At 29.7% G+C, this 12,723-nt stretch overlaps 1 protein-coding gene and 1 non-coding gene across 3 annotated transcripts; both read right to left on the bottom strand.

The window, feature by feature from the left end:
* Positions 1-479: 479 nt before the first annotated feature.
* Positions 480-582, bottom strand: LOC114262353 (U6 spliceosomal RNA). The gene has a single exon (XR_003629330.2). It is a non-coding gene; the product is annotated as a U6 spliceosomal RNA (small nuclear RNA).
* A 109-nt stretch (positions 583-691) lies between these two features.
* LOC114262341 (E3 ubiquitin-protein ligase RSL1) lies at positions 692-5,940 on the bottom strand. 2 transcript variants are annotated; one of them, XM_028202703.2, is made up of 3 exons: positions 5,059-5,940; positions 2,534-3,285; positions 692-1,156 (listed from the first exon to the last, which is right to left on the bottom strand). In XM_028202703.2, the coding sequence occupies exons 1-3, from the start codon at positions 5,761-5,763 to the stop codon at positions 1,024-1,026; spliced, it is 1,590 nt and encodes a 529-aa protein (XP_028058504.2). In that variant the 5' UTR covers positions 5,764-5,940; the 3' UTR covers positions 692-1,023. The 2 variants fall into 2 exon arrangements, with proteins under 2 accessions (XP_028058504.2, XP_028058506.2); XM_028202705.2 differs by having other exon boundaries at positions 2,538-3,285; positions 5,059-5,895.
* Between the last annotated feature and the right edge of the window lie 6,783 nt (positions 5,941-12,723).

Below are 12,723 nucleotides of genomic sequence, written 5' to 3'. Positions count from 1 at the left end.
TTGAGAAACATATCATATATCAATTTAGACATTAAAAAAAAAATTTAAAGAGCAAAAAAAAAAAAAAAACACGTAACAGAATTTTTGTTATTACTTTTTCTTGCTTGTCAATAGAAAAATAACAGAACTTTTTGATTCCTAAATCAATAGTAATAATAGAAAAAAGTACATTCAAAATGCTTACCACATGCGTCTTATTAGAGAAAACGAACCACAAACAAAATATTTAAAAAATTGACCTAAAATGATACAACAGTGATATTTACAAAATTTTATATTTTCATATAAAAATGAAAAACCAAAGGACCAAAGCTTTAGGTTTCAAAATCGTCACCAAGAATCACAATGACTGTTAGCAGATAGAGTTGAAAAGGAGATAAATAGCTGCTCTTGATGAGAGGGTTACGTTTGGGAAGACAGGAAATTTTAGAGTGCAGTTTGGTAATTCAAACAATCAATTCAGGGCAAAAGAGGCAAAAAAAAATTTGGACCATTTCTCGATTTGTGCGTGTCATCCTTGCGCAGGGGCCATGCTAATCTTCTCTGTATCGTTCCAATTTTATCGGATGTCCCCGAAGGGACAATCCCATATGTTAGCCTATGCCATATAAATGCTCAAGGAATCTAATCCTCGTTCGATGTGGGACTATTGTTCATTCCACATAACAACAAAGATAAGAAACAAGACAAGTTACCAAAAAAGTAAAAGATACTTTCAACATAGCCTACCAATCACAAAAACCATTCTATGTCCCACTACTAGGTTTTTTTAAATCCTTCTACCACAAGTTCCAAGCCTCTTCTATATAAGATTCAAGAATTGTACCAACACTAGAACAAAAGTAAAGCTTCCTAAATGGTTCCCACTTTGATCCATTGCAACATAAAAATCTCAATACTACCACCTAATTTTCTCTCGTCTTTTCTTTGAAAGGAAAGTGGGAAATATAAGCTTATATGTACATATAGACATACTTACTGGCCATTCATTGATACTATAGATCATAGTTAGGGTGTTCCTTATCATCCCTGTCTTTGTTGATGCCTATTCTGCTGATCATATACGATATTGCGCTCATCCCAGAGAGGACACCTACATGTTGCTTTCTTGTTCTTCCACTCAGCTCCGCAAATGTAGCAAAACTCATAACCACATCTGCCAAAATAAACACAGGCATCACTGGCAATTGAAGTATTTGGCACAAAGGTGAAGTATGAGAAAGTAATCCCCATATTACGCTTTTCCTTTCCAGAGGGTAAAATATTCAGAGGAGCCATAGGTGATATAAAGCTGAGGAAGGCAGTGACAACAGTGTTTTACAGGGATCTATTGAGTCTTGACAAGTGGTTTGTCACCAAGACACACATGGTAAAGAGAGACTAGTAAATTAACATAAATTTGTTTCCTTAAATATGAATTTAGTGGGAATATATAGCAACACAATTTGATTGATGACAAATAGCACACCACCATGTTGGGCTCAAATAATTTTTTAATCATTATTTTACCATCAACAACTTGAGAAGCAATTCACTATTTGGACAATCTGCTTTAAATTGGCGAGTGCTGCCTCTAAAATCTCACTTAAATGGGGTGATGAAAAAGGGAATTTGGAAGGATTAAAGAAATAGAAAAAGAAAACCAATAACTTCTTTAATCTTAATAAGATAAACAAATGAACATGGGGTGAGGAAAGCAAGTTGACATTTTGCTGCCCCAGAAATACCATCAATCCAAATCCATGTAACTTGTATAGTTATTTCCCAGAGTAAGAAATTGAAAGATGCAACATTGATGGCAAAACTTTATGTTCAAAAGTGTAATTTTCTTCATGCATAAATTATGGCAGGTCAACAATCATAAAGAAAACTACTCAATAACAATATCAACAGCAATTGAAAACCACATGTTCAATAGCAAACATATCAAACAAGAAATGTTCAAGGCAAAAAGGAATGTTTGTCCAAAACATATAAGAAAACTAAAGAAAATTGTGAAGATAGAATAAGAATGAACATTAAATACCAAAGTAGCAAGAGATAAAGGGTTGCAGATAAAACACTACTTAATTCAAGAGACAAACAATATCAATAAACAGGACAAATGCATGCTACAGATTGCACAAATGATATACCACCAAGAGAAGAGACTTGGAAGTACAAAGCATCAGATACAATAGATAATAATCAGTTTCCATATAACTCTTCCTTGTAAGTGTTGTGCCTTAAAAGAAGAGGACTTCCAAATATTTTAGAAGGCATTTCGGTTTCTTTAGCACGCCTAACAATGCCCAATATTGTATATTGGTCCTGAAGAATTAAATCACCTTTTCCATCTTACACCATGTTCATCATCTACTAAAATTTTTCTTCCATTTCAAAATTTGACAAGGCAAGTCAACTGGTATCCTAGCCAAGTGGCAACTTACCATTATGGAGTGAACAACACGATTTAAACACCACTATAAAAATATTAAAAGCATTAAGGCAATTTCAAAGCATTAAGGCAATTCAAAATGGAGTAATGCAGTACCTACAATAAATGTGGTTGCAACCTTCTGCAAGTTCAACCATATGGTGGCACTTCACACACTGGCGCCACAGATTCCTCCTTGCAAGAGACTTCAGCTTTGCATCTTCTGCACATGGGTAAGGATTTAAAATTTTGTAATCATTGCAGCTGATGTTACTGTGCCAAGGGGCCTTGCAGCTCATACAGAACAGGCCACGACATCTCTCGCACATGCTGGCTCCTGCATTATTAGTATTTACTAAAGCCTCGGCTTTCGACATTAACGCCGAGCACTTAGGATATGGGCAGTAGATTTTCTGTGTCGCGGGAATGGAATATTCCTTTATACGTTGGCTCATAAGATCATATAATTCTGATGTCAAGAAATTTTTGCAGCTCTCAATTTTCAGCTCAGTCTTGCATCCATCATGAGGGCATTTTGGCAGCATCCCTTGAAGCAACTTCACTTCTACATGTTTCTTCAAACAAGACGAGCAGTAGCGGTGCAGGCAATCATTAACAGAAAACATCTGACTAACATCAGTATCTTCCAAACAAATTGAACAATTTTCCTTCATATTTTTGCCACGGCTACTTTCTGCCAAACAGGTGACCTGAGAAACTATTGCCTCACTTGCAAGTTTGAGTGCAAACTTAACATCTTTCTGTGCCACGAAAGAGGGACTGCAATATGAGAACTTTCTTTGGAGAAGAGTCACCTGACCAACAAAGGCAGCTATATGTCCCTGCATTGGTATTGCTTTGCCAGTAACCTGCGTAAGTAAATGTAACATCAACCCACTAATCAATTAGGCATTTGATGACCTAGAAAGGTCATTAGTTCACTAAGTGCAGCAATAATGATGGACGGTGGCTAAGGGTTGAGAGGGAATTGGGTGAGGGCGGCAAGAGATGAGGGAATATGACAAATTTTCTTTAGTACGGAACAGTGATAGAAACATTTTAGTTTTTCTATCAATTCTGTTAATATACAAACTCTAACAATCTATAATTTCTGAAATGCGAAGGAAAATGGCATTTTAGTTTTTTGTTTCTTTGCCAGCACGGAAAGGTAGCATACCACAGGACAAGGCAATTTCAAACCAAAATCTTGAGAACGAACTTATAAACACATCCCACAGGGCTGGGCAAATTACTTTAATTACAAACCTCAACTTTCTTGGTGCCTAATCAATAAAATAAGCATTTCAAAAGTCAACAATGTCACAAAAATAAGCTTTCTTTTAAAAAAAACAATAATCAATAAAATAAGCATTTTACACATGCTCAACAATATTACAAAAATGGTCAACCTCAACTGTGATAGGAGAGCGTTTAGGCTTGAAAAGTCTATTTTGAAATGATCCAAATTGTTCACTTTCTTAGACTCGTTAGGTAAAATATTCATGCAAAAAATTAAAATGATTAAACGTCGGTAGTTATATGTTTGAATCACACAGTGTGTTTGGTTTTAATTTTCTAAAAATTGATTTTTTTATTTTTTGTGTTTTTTTATTTTTAGTGAATATTTTTAAAATTTCAAGCAATTTTTTTAAATGCACATTACTTAGATATATCTAAAAAATAAAATATTTATAAAAAATTATTTTAAAAAATTAATAAATATACAAAAATAAGAAAAATATACTGAAATTTCATATTTTTTTTTATATTTTTTGTATTTAGTAAAAAAATCCATAAATATTATACTTTTTTAATATATTTAGGTTAGGTATATCTAAAAATTTAAAAAAAAATAATGAAAACAAAAAAAAATATGAAAAACAAAAGAGTAAAATTTTCTGAAAAAAAAAAAAATAGAAACCAAAACCAAACAGAATGATTTATTTTAAAAAAAATAAATGATAAATATAATTTAAAAAATAATAATTTATTTTTTATAATATTCCACTCAATAATTTTTTTTAAAAAAAGGCAAATTACAAACACCCTCGAGGTTTGGTAAAAATACAGATTCCCTGAGATTTGAGAAATTACATCCCGTTCCATGAGATATATATTTCCATAACACATTACCCCTGATATTTTTATTTTCATACAAATTCCCTAATTTGTTATGCAAATTTGACCTTCAGGAAGGGAACACCGACTCATGAGATTTATATGTTCATAATAAATTACCCCTAAGATTTTTATTTTCATACAGATTCCCTAATTTGTTATACAAATTTGACCTTCAGGGACAATTTATAATTTCTCAAACCCCAGAAAAATTGGTATTTTCACCAAATCTCTCAAGGAGTTGTTTGTAATTTGCCCTTAAAAAAAATATCGAAACCGTCCTGTGATAGGCTCCACAACCCCTTCGAGTACTCCATCGAGTACTCCCTGAGATTTGAAGATGAAAGAAACCTAACCCAATTAAACTTACCCCAACCTCCATACAAGCTACAGCACTAAGTTAAACTTTGCGAAAGATTTTCCCGGAAAATGTAAAGCAGAAAACTTTCAGGCCCAATAAATTACATGTATAGAATTCAAAACATGTACATATACACACATTCAGGCATATTAGGGAGACTCACATATTGATAGACCAAAGGGTTATCGCAAAATATGGAGATTCGCTTAATACCCAAATTGATAGCGGCATTAAGGCCTTCAATCAGAGCTTTCACTTCCGCCACTTGGTGGCTCATTTCATCACAACCAAACAAAGGCTTTCGCAACTCAAGAATCGGATAGTCTCCCAAATCGCAAATGGCGATCCCAATACCCGCCGACATTTTCTTCACACCCCCGACTCTCTCCTCTCTCACCAAGCCCTTGGAGTAAAGCCTGAAGGCCTCCGCATTAGAAACCCTAGCAGAAGACTCCGAATAAGAAGAACCCTCTCCGTACGGTCTGACGAAGTGATCGCCGGTCTTCATCCACTCTTCCTCGGAGATTCGACTCATGTCGCGAGCAAAGGCCTGATCGTGGATCCGACGGCGGAGATCGTCGCGCATTTTCATCATCTCAGCCTCGGCATGATCGCGATCGCCGTGTTCTTGCTCGAACCTGGCGATTTCTTCAGAGATGAGGCTAGCGAAGCTCGGATCGGAAACGTCATGGATATGAAACTGTGGAAGTGTTGAAGAAGAAGAAGAAGGTTGAGGACCGAGAGAGGATTTGATGGCCTCTTGCATTTGGAGTTGGAAAGCGAGGTCGAGGTCGGACTCGACGGCCATGGCGGTGAGGAGTTCACGGCTTTGTTCGGAGACGATGGTGCGGAGTTCTTCAGAGTCCATGTTCGCGCCAAACACAAAACAAACAAACAAACAACTCCTTAATTGTTTAGCTTTATTTATTGTGTCAAACTGGTAAACTATTTTCTCTCTCTAGGATGTTGTGGAAATGGAGGACTTCACTGAATTACTGCTAGGGTTTGGACTGTAGTCGAGGGTTTTGAATGGTTTGAGTTTCGTGAATTAAATTTTTTTAAAATTGAGGTTTTTAGTTTTTAGTTTTTGTTTTTTTAGTGAATATTTTTAAAAATTTTAATATTTTTTTTTATTTATTTAGATGTATCTTATTTAGATATATTTAAAAAATAAAAATTTGTGAAAAAAATATTTTTGAAAATTAATAAATATATAAAAATACAAAAATATATATATTGAATTCTTGTATTTTTCTGTATTTATGGCATTTGGTGAATTTAAAAAAAAAATATTTACAATTTTTTTTATTTTTTAAGTGTATTTATGTTAAGTTTGTCTAAAAAGTAAAAAAAATTACTTAAAATATTAAAAAAAAATCAGTAAAAATAAAAAAAAAACACGAAAAATAAGAAACTAAAATTTTCTAAAAAGTGCTTTTGGAAAAATGGAACTAAAGATTTTCATTATCTCAATTTTATTTTTTTAATAGTGCAATTTTGTTTAGCGGATTATTTGTAATTAAAAAAAAACAATTCACTTAAAAAACGTTATTTTTGAATTTTTGAATTTTTTTTTTGCTCAAAAATAAAAAAAAATATTTAGAACATTTATATTTAGAACATTTTAATATTTTTATTTTATAAGGATAAAAGATAAAAAGACAATATTTTTAATTTTTGTGTGTTATAAAAGGATCATTTTAATTTTAATTTAAAATTAAAATTAAAGTATAATTTTAATTATTTATTTTGATAATATTGGTGTTATCATTCTATAAAGTTATTATTTGAATACTTTTATATATATATATATATATATATATATATTAATTTTAATTAAATTATTTGTATATTTTGATCATTTTAGTTCTATCGTATTATAATAGTGTAATTATTATATAATAATTTTGTATGATATATATTAAATTATAAAATTATAAAATAAATACTCATTTTGATATTAAAAATACTAGTTAAATTAGAAAAAAAATTAATAACATAAAATTATAAGTAATTCTAGCTATTTAATTTTCTTTTATATTTATTTGAAAAATAAAAATATGTAAAAATAAAAATTATATAAAATTTATTGAAAGCATTAAATATATATAAGTTGTAGTTAGATTATCATATAATAATTTTATATGATATATATATGTATATATATATATATTATAAGATTGCAAAATAAATACTCTTAATTATATTAAAATATTAACTACAAAAAAATTCAACAACGATTAACCAAAAAAGTATTACATAACATCTAAACTCAAAATAAATAAATAAATAAATAAAAACATTCAAACGATAGATGCATCTCAGTGTGTGAAATAATTAATCATCTATAACATGATGTCAAAACATAAAAGAACTTCTTATTCAACAATTAAAAAAGTAACTCTAGCAGTAAATCTAAATTTTAAAGATTCTTCAAGAGTGTCAATGTTGTGTAGGTTTTTTTACTTACGAGTTGTAATTATATAAAACAATATAGGAAATGAAATATAATTTAAAAAATAGAATCACTATAAAATTTAAACGACAAATCCATAATATAGAATAATAATAATAATGCACGAAAAAATAAGAAGAAAAAAAAATAATTTAACATTAAAAAAATCGTAATACCCTTGAAATAATTAAAAAAAAAATGTGAAATACAAAATTGATATTGGATTTGAGGATTATCTCAATTTATCATGAAAAATATATGAAAAATAAATATTTATCAAATACAATCTATATAGAATAGATGAAGTTAATACATTCCAAATTAAGTTTGAGTTTGTGTAAAATTCTATATATAATTAAATATATCTATCTATCTATCTATCTATACTATATATATAACCAAATGTAGTTGTTAGGTCAAAACACTCCAATACTTGAATCCTAAATTCTCGTAATTTTGGAAAAATAAAATAAATACGTGAAACATACATTTCTTTACCCCTCTTCTCACTATTCAAGTATTTTCACTTCCTCTCTCAATTGTGTTATCTAAAAAAATATTTTAAAAAATCAAATAATATCTTTCATTGGAGTTGTGGATATACATATGTATATAAAACCCCACATGTTTATCACCATATCACATAAATTTAAATAATAATAATAAAAAAGAACTCACAACTCTCACAACTCTTATTTCCACTTATTTATATATATATATATATAAATAAAATAAAATGTTAGTATTTATCTGATTCACGTTTGCTTTTAAAAAGTAAAATAATTTCATAACCTATAGATAAGATCAAGATTTCAAAGTTGAAATTTTATTTAATTTATTCTATTTTCTCATATTTATATTATTTTATTTTTAAATTTGAACTTAAATTTTTACTTTATTCAGAACTTCCTATCTCTTGGAGTTTATCTTCTATTTGAACTTGATTGTTGTAGATTTTCATATATTCCAACTTAATCTTTTCAAAATTTATCTTAAAGTTGAACTTTATTTATCTTTAAAAATCGTCAATTAATTATCCATATAAATTTAAAATATGATATAATTCCAAGTATATTTTTTGTCTAAGCTTAATATTTTCAATATAAAAACAAGTGCTTGAAAAATGAACCATGAACATGACATTGAAAAGAAAAAAAAAAAAATACAATCAATATTGTGCCCTTTTTGACTCTCCTTCATGGTGCCTAAAAAATTTTGCTTTAAATTTCAAGTCACAAGTGATTTTTTTTTTTTTTTCAATTGTATCAACCTTACATTTGAAATGTGTACTTACATTAATTTTTGCCTTTGTGGGAAAGGGAGTTTATGTCATGACCCGCTCTCCGTACCCAAGAGTTAAGCATCGTAATGGCCAGTAACTAAGATTACCTTCGGTCAATTCTTAAACAAATCAAATAACGCGAGCAGAAGTAATATTTAAATGAGGGTACCAAAATAATCATCGGAGTTTCTATTTTTATTACAAAATTATTGACCAAAAATGTCGATATTTACGTAGAAAAATATCATAAAAGTGCTGTGTGTATCTCTTCCGCAGCCCCGCATCTAAGACTTTCCAAAAGCTATTTCTGAATTGCATTGGTTCATGAAAATTGGTAAACAACTATAAGTACATGGCAGAGTGATAAATATTATACCAAGAGTATAAGGGACACGAAATAACCATGGATAGTTAGTTAGGCCAAAATATTTAAGATAATTTAGTCAGAACAAATAATCATTGAAGTAGCAAAACAGAGATTATTTTCATTTAAGTGGTAGAAACTGAAATACATAAATTATGTAAATATATAGCCATAACCACGGTACTGAACAGAACAGAACAGAACAGAGGTCATTGAAATGACAGTTAGAACAGAGGTACGAATTCAAGAGGTGGCTCATACGGATTCAAGAGGTAGCTTCCACAATAGTGTAGCACTTAACTCCGCACAGCACTTTGGTTCACACAGAACAGAGGTACGGATTCAAGAGGTGGCTCATACGGATTCTAGAGGTGACTCCCACAATAGTGTAGCACTTAGCTCTGCACAGCACGTTGCTCCACATAGAACAGAGGTCAATGGATTCATAACAAATAGAGGACCATAAAGTGGCCAAACAGAAGCCAATGGTTATTTAAGTCCCCCAAGGCGCGGGACTCTTGTGGTGATACTTACAAACATAATTGTATATAAGGTCATAATCAAATATTTTTTAAAAGTAAAACAAACATATCCGTGGGTTTATACATATGTATATAAAACCCCACATATTTATCACCGTATCACATAAATTTAAATAATAATAATAAAAAAGAACTCACAACTCTCACAACTCTTATTTCCACTTATTTATATATATATATATATATATAAATAAAATAAAATGTTAGCATTTATCTGATTCACGTTTGCTTTTAAAAAATAAAATAATTTCATAGCCTATGGATAAGATCAAGGTTTCAAAGTTGAAATTTTATTTAATTTATTCTATTTTCTCGTATTTATATTATTTTATTTTTAAATTTGAACTTAAATTTTTACTTTATTCAGAACTTCCTATCTCTTGGAGTTTATCTTCTATTTGAACTTGATTGTTGTAGATTTTCATATATTCCAACTTAATCTTTTCAAAATTTATCTTAAAGTTGAACTTTATTTATCTTTAAAAATTGTCAATTAATTATCCATATAAATTTTAAATATGATATAATTCCAAGTATATTTTTTGTCTAAGCTTAATATTTTCAATATAAAAACAAGTGCTTGAAAAAGGAACCATGAACATGACATTGAAAAGAAAAAAAATAAAAATACAACCAATATTGTGCCCTTTTCGACTCTCCTTCATGGTGCCTAAAAAATTTTGCTTTAAATTTCAAGTCACAAGTGATTTTTTTTTTTTTTTTCAATTATATCAACCTTACATTTGAAATGTGTACTTACATGAATTTTTGCCTTTGTGGGAAAGGGAGTTTATGTCATGACCCGCTCCCCGTACCCAAGAGTTAAGCATCGTAATGGCCAGTAACTGAGATTACCTCCGGTCAATTCTTAAACAAATCAAATAACGCGAGCAGAAGTAATATTTAAATGAGGGTACCAAAATAATCATCGGATTTTCTATTTTTATTACAAAATTATTGACAAAAAATGTCGATATTTACATAGAAAAATATCATAAAAGTGCTGTGTGTATCTCTTCCACAGCCCCGCATCTAAGATTTTCCAAAAGCTATTTTTGAATTGCATTGGTTCATGAAAATTGGTAAACAACTATAAGTACATGGCAGAGTGATAAATATTATACCAAGAGTATAAGGGACACGAAATAACCATGGATAGTTAGTTAGGCCAAAACATTTAAGATAACTTAGTCAGAACAAATAATCATTGAAGTAGCAAAACTGAGATTATTTTCATTTAGGTGGCAGAAACTGAAATACATAAATTATGTAAATATATAGCCATAACCACGGTACTGAACAGAACAGAACAGAACAAAAGTCATTGAAGTGACAGTCAGAACAGAGGTACGGATTCAAGAGGTGGCTCATACGGATTCAAGAGGTGGCTCCCACAATAGTGTAGCACTTACCTCCGCACAGCACTTTGGTTCGCACAGAACAGAGGTACAGATTCAAGAGGTGGCTCCTACGGATTCTAGAAGTGGCTCCCACAATAGTGTAGTACTTAGCTTTGCATAGCACGTTGCTCCGCACAGAACAGAGGTCAATGGATTCATAACAAATAGAGGACCATAAAGTGGCCAAACAGAAGCCAATGGTTATTTAAGTCCCCCAAGGCGCAGGACTCCTGTGGTGATACTTACAAAACATAATTGTATATAAGGTCATAATCAAATATTTTTTAAAAGTAAAACAAACATATCCGTGGGTTTCCTTTTAAGCAAATAGGATTCAGAAATAAAACCACGTAACTGAAACTTTTATAAAACATAACTTTTATTAATATACTAATAAAACATAACTTATATAAACAGATTTTGATAAGTCAAAACATACGTAAAATATTTTATAATAACTCAAGATATAATATAATTCACCTTAATTTTAATACCTTACTCTTTTTCTTTTTTTTTTCCACTATCACAGAATCTTTCAGCTTCCACTTTCTTTCCCTGCCTTTCTTCTTTCTTTCTTTCTTTTCTTTCCTTTTTTTTTTCCTTTCTTCAGGTGAAACGCGTTCTCCCTTTTATAGGGAGGAGAGACGCGTACGTGGCCTCCACGTGGCTAAACGTCGCTTTCGCTCATATTTAATTCATAATTATATAGATTCATTTTTATCTTTAATAGATATTTAACATAATTATCTTTTGACCTAATATTTTAATATAATTATATAAATAATTTAATTTTTAATTAAATTATACTTTATCGTATATCAATAGAAAATTAATTATTTATTTTACTTCCACACCCATTATTATTATTATTATCATCTACATTATTATTATTTATATTTTGACCCCTAAACTTTTAATAATTATATTATTTTATAAAATTATGCATAATAATATATAATAAATTATATATTTTCCGAACTGAGATTAAATAATATTAGTATAAATTCTACAGAATAATAAAAAATATGGGTTGTTACAATCTTCCCTCATTTTAAAATTTCGTCATCGAAATTTGTCATATGTAAGCTATCCGCTGCGCACTCTGATACATATATATTAGATGATTAATTTAATAGAAATACTATCTCCAAAAAAAATTTTACAAAAAATCACTCACTGTCTAGTTGTCAAAAATTATTTTGAGCCAAAATGAGAAATAATGAGTGACTTTAAAAACTTTTCATTAGTTTTGTAATAAAATAAAATAAAATAGATCACAATTAAACAAGTGACTGAAATTGAAATGACAGAATCATATGTAAGATTTGAAGAATTTGAAATGAACTTCCATTCTTTTATCCGTGAATTTTCTACTGATAAAAAATAATTTCAAAATTAGTATATTTAAAATTTGAACCCACTTTTAAAAGAATCAAAATAATTTTTTTTTTCGAATACTGAACTGAAAATTATATGTATTTAATTATATTATAATTTTAGTGGGTGCTTGAGCCCGACATCCTTATTTTCTTGTCTTTCTTTTACTATAACAAATATAAATTATATCTAATATCCTTCACAAATTAGGCACACTAAAGTTTTTTTTATTATATATATATAATCATATAAAATTATAATATAATTAAATTGACGAACAAAATTTTATAATTCGGTACTAATTACCCGCTATCCTACTTCTTAAATGTGCATGTGTCTTATGCTCCAATGATGACCTTTTTTTTTTAATAAACCTTTGCTCTGATACCACTTGTCACGACCCGCTCC

Source organism: Camellia sinensis, chromosome 14, assembly GCF_055761805.1.
Source record: "Camellia sinensis isolate YWXY chromosome 14, ASM5576180v1, whole genome shotgun sequence".
Taxonomy (NCBI): domain Eukaryota; kingdom Viridiplantae; phylum Streptophyta; class Magnoliopsida; order Ericales; family Theaceae; genus Camellia; species Camellia sinensis.
The sequence above is the reverse complement of the archived record's forward strand: the minus strand, read 5'-3'. Positions and strand labels throughout refer to the sequence as shown.

Coding starts and splice junctions, on each gene's coding strand:
- LOC114262341 (XM_028202705.2), bottom strand. CDS start 5,763: ATGGACTCTGAAGAACTCCGCACCATCGTCTCCGAACAAAGCCGTGAA. Junction 3,286..5,058: donor ACCCTTTGGTCTATCAATAT/GTGAGTCTCCCT, acceptor TTACTTACGCAG/GTTACTGGCAAAGCAATACC. Junction 1,157..2,537: donor AGGTTGCAACCACATTTATT/GTAGGTACTGCA, acceptor TTATTTTGGCAG/ATGTGGTTATGAGTTTTGCT.